At 26.7% G+C, this 3806-nt stretch overlaps 4 protein-coding genes across 4 annotated transcripts; 2 read left to right on the forward strand and 2 right to left on the reverse strand.

Moving 5' to 3' along the window:
* Nucleotides 1-18: 18 nt before the first annotated feature.
* Nucleotides 19-1839, reverse strand: ENU1_036770 (heat shock protein 70, putative; the record flags this gene model as incomplete). Its single annotated transcript, XM_008857448.1, has 1 exon — nt 19-1839. A coding segment is annotated over one exon (1821 nt), but the record flags the coding sequence as incomplete, so codon positions are not given.
* A 281-nt stretch (nt 1840-2120) lies between these two features.
* Nucleotides 2121-2447, reverse strand: ENU1_036780 (heat shock protein 70, putative; the record flags this gene model as incomplete). The annotated part of the gene is made up of 1 exon (XM_008857449.1): nt 2121-2447. The coding sequence occupies one exon, from the start codon at nt 2445-2447 to the stop codon at nt 2121-2123; it is 327 nt and encodes a 108-aa protein (XP_008855671.1).
* A 179-nt stretch (nt 2448-2626) lies between these two features.
* ENU1_036790 (ribosomal protein s27 protein) lies at nt 2627-2879 on the forward strand (the record flags this gene model as incomplete). The annotated part of the gene is made up of 1 exon (XM_008857450.1): nt 2627-2879. Exon 1 carries the CDS (start codon nt 2688-2690, stop codon nt 2877-2879), a length of 192 nt encoding a protein of 63 aa, XP_008855672.1. The 5' UTR covers nt 2627-2687.
* A 200-nt stretch (nt 2880-3079) lies between these two features.
* ENU1_036800 (hypothetical protein) lies at nt 3080-3241 on the forward strand (the record flags this gene model as incomplete). Its single annotated transcript, XM_008857451.1, has 1 exon — nt 3080-3241. One exon carries the CDS (start codon nt 3080-3082, stop codon nt 3239-3241), a length of 162 nt encoding a protein of 53 aa, XP_008855673.1.
* Nucleotides 3242-3806: the final 565 nt, after the last annotated feature.

A 3806-nucleotide genomic window follows, 5' to 3' on the forward strand; every position in this document is an offset into this window, starting at 1 on the left:
TTCAGTCATGTTTATTACAGTTTCATTAAGTTGTTTATCTTTAACTTTTTCATATAATTCAGGATGAAGGAATTCAGTAATAGATTTAATAACTTCTGCTCTTTTAGTGAATTCGTCTAATTCAATATCATCAATAGTATTAAATTCTAAAAATTCTTGTTGTTCATTTATTTTCTTTAAAAATTCTTCTTTCTTTTCATTTTCAAGACTTTCATTTTCAATAACTTCTTTTTTTAATGAATATAAAGTTGATTCAAAGTTATTAATCATTTCACCAATTTGTTTAAATGATTCATCAATATCATCAAACCATTTTAATATTTCTTTTGATCGTTGATAATTTCTACTCATAAAACTAATTAATGGATGATATAATATAAAGAAATTAAATCTACTTGTTTCATTCTTAGCACATTCAAAAATATGCTCTTCCCATTCAACTTTTGGTGTTATTTTTGTTTTCTTTGTTTCGTTATGATTTTCTGTTTCATTATTATTAATTTCTTCTTCTTTAATTTCAATCCTTTCTTCATTTATTTTTTCTTTACCATTTTCAATAATTTCTTCTTCAATTTCAATTTCTTCTTTAATACTTTCCTTTTCTGTTTTTGGTATATTTTCTGTTGAATTATTTTCTGTTTCATTTACTTCTTCTGTAACATTAATAACTTTATATTTCTTTTCAGTACAATTAGTCCATGCAGTGTATTTCATTTCACTTTTAGAAATATCAACTAATCCATATGAATTTAATTTAAATGTTAAACTAATATCAATTCCCCTTTCATTTAATGTTTGATTTAAATTAAATTGATTTCCAATACCTACCATATATGCAACTTTATCTTTACTTCCCATCATTGAATATGAAATTGTAAAATTAAATTCTTTAGTATTATTAACTTTATTAAATGAAACTGTTCTCATTGAATCTACTTTCCATTTATGACTAAATAATTTAAATTCTTTATCAAGATATGGTGAATTAATATACCAATCAATTGGTACAAAATCTTTAATTTTATATTGCTTTTTCATTCTTCCAAGTCCTTGCATTAATGCATAATATGCTGCTCCAAATGCTCCACCTTCTTGTGCATCTACATTTCTATTAATTTTTTCTTCTCCAAAATATTCTGTAATAGTTTTTAATACCATTGGAACTCTCATTCCTCCTCCAAGTAATTGTACCATATTTATATCTTCTTTTTTGATTCCAATAAATTCAATTGCTTCTTCAAGAATATTATCTAATCTCTTTCTTACTTCTTCACTTGCTTCTTCAAATTCTTTTAATGTAATTGGTGTTGACCAATCAATTCCTCCTGGTAAAATAACTTTAACATTAGTTTCTTTATTTACACTTAAAACTATTTTTGCTTTTTCTGATTGTTGTAAAATTTGTCGATATAATCCTCCTTTTTCATCAGAGACGTTTACTTGATTTTGAATTCTTTTGAAAACAATATCAGCAATTACTTTATCAAAATTATGTCCTCCAAAATATGGTGATGTGTAATATCCTAATGCTTTGATTGCTCCTGTTGTGTTTGACTCTGAACTAAAATTAAATACTCCAATATCTACTGATGTAGCTCCAATATCAATAAATAATACATTTGTTGGTACTTCAAATAAATCCCTATTCACAGCTAATGAACTGGCAAATGCCATTGGTGAATTAACTAATGCAATTGGTTGAAGTTTTGCTAATTTGGCTGCATGTACTAATGCATATCTCTCAATTGGTGTACTTGATGGTGAGACAGTTAATATCCCATCAGTTACAGTTGTTTGGTATTGTGTTTTAACATGTTTCAATTGTCTTTGAATTATCATAGCAGTAACTTCTTCTGCTGATAATGTAATATTACCTACTTGATACACTGGAGGACTAGACATTCGAGTATTATTTTGTGGAACTATTTCTGATGGAATGAAAGATTGAAGGTACTATACAGTTAGTTTAAAATTTACTACTTTTTGATTAAAAATAATTCTATCATTAAAAAAAGATGAAATGTTAATATCTTATTCAGAAAAATAAATCAGAACATTTGTTTTGATTATAAAAGTCAGAACACAGAGTTTTTTTAATATGATTGAGATATGACAAGTAATCAAATGAGTAAATAAAAACAAACTTCTAGAAAAGGATCATTGAATGATTTTCCAATTAATTTATTTGAATACATAAAAATTCTTTTTGGTGAACTAAATGCTAATTTTTGAGCTTTTGTACCAAAAACTCTTCTATTGCTTAAGTCAAGACCAACTAATGTAGGATCTTTTCTTTTAGACTCTTCATTTTCTACAATATCTACTTTCTTTGGTCCAATAAAAGCAGTTTTTGTAAATTGTGTACCTACGTCCATTCCAACAATAGCAGCAAAAGAGACTGCAAGAAGAGAAAAAAATACAAGTATTAACTTGATATTGTGTGTCATTAAAAACTAAAAAAATTAAGTTCAAAGAAAAAATTAAAAACCCTTGAAGAACTTACAAATGTTATTCAGCTTGCCACATGGTTTGTTTACATCTTTTTTAAATAGTAAGTAATTAAAGTAGATTATTACTTAATTGTTATTCACTTTAAAAACAATAATAAGAGTACTTACAATTAATAGCCATTAATCGAAGTTGACTTGTTGAACCCAACTGCTGCTTCTGAGGCTAAAGCTCACAAGATGAAGAGATTAGTCCCAACCCCAAACAGTTACTTCCTTGAAATTAAATGTCCAAAATGTGGAGCTACTACTACTACTTTCTCTCATGCTCACAGACAAATTGTCTGTCAAAAATGTGGACAACCACTTGGACAACCAACTGGTGGAAAGTTGAAACTCACCCAACAATGCAAGTTCAGAATTAAGAAATAAGTGATAGCTTGTGTGGTGTATTCTAATGAGAATTTAAACAATTGGTTTTAACATTTTGATGAAGTGACAATAAGAAAAAGGGTTTTCAATAATGGAAAAGAATAAAAAATAATGTTTTAGGTTAAAAACACAACAATAAATATTGTTTTATAAATTTTTGTTTTAAAAAAGAAGATGAAATGAACTAAATATCAAACAGAATGACTAGTTCTGAAGAAACATTTGCTACTATTGTTGATTGTATGGGACCTATTTATTTACAATATGCAACATGGATGAAAATGAAAAAATTAGATAAAGAAATTGGTTCAATGGAAAAATCCTTGAATCGTCAAAATTTAGAAGTTGTTTGTAGACATTAATTCATTTAGACAAAAGTACTTAATCAAAATAGCTATTGGAAAATGAAGTATATAGAGCATGTTTAGACCAAAATGATTTACTTGAAAAAGGTTTGTTAAAATTGATATTTATTAGACTTAAAACAAATTATTTATTATCTAGTTAATAACATAAGTTCAAAGAATCCAAGGGGATGTAAAGATGAAGACAAAAAAAGTAAAGAAATAAAAGAAACAAAAAGAGCTAATGCAAAGATTGTTGTTGATGATGCTAATGAAAAATTAATTGTTGAGATAAATGAAAATACTAAATTACCATTATTCCTTGGAAGAGAAGGAAAAGAATTTAAAGAAGATGGAACATTTATCAATTTAAGACCATTTACTGATTCAAAAACAGTTTCACATCTACATGCCCAAATTGATTATGACCCTAAACAACGAGTTTATCAATTATTATCAATTGGTAGAAATGGAACACATATTGATGGGGTTGCACATGTTAAAGAACAAGGAGAATGTCCTCTTATTGATCGTGCTATGATTCAAATTGGTGGTTTTAGAATGAAATTCGTGTATTGTTAAA

This window comes from Entamoeba nuttalli, assembly GCF_000257125.1.
Source record: "Entamoeba nuttalli P19 unplaced genomic scaffold asmbl_2660, whole genome shotgun sequence".
NCBI classification, from domain to species: Eukaryota; Evosea; order Mastigamoebida; family Endamoebidae; genus Entamoeba; species Entamoeba nuttalli.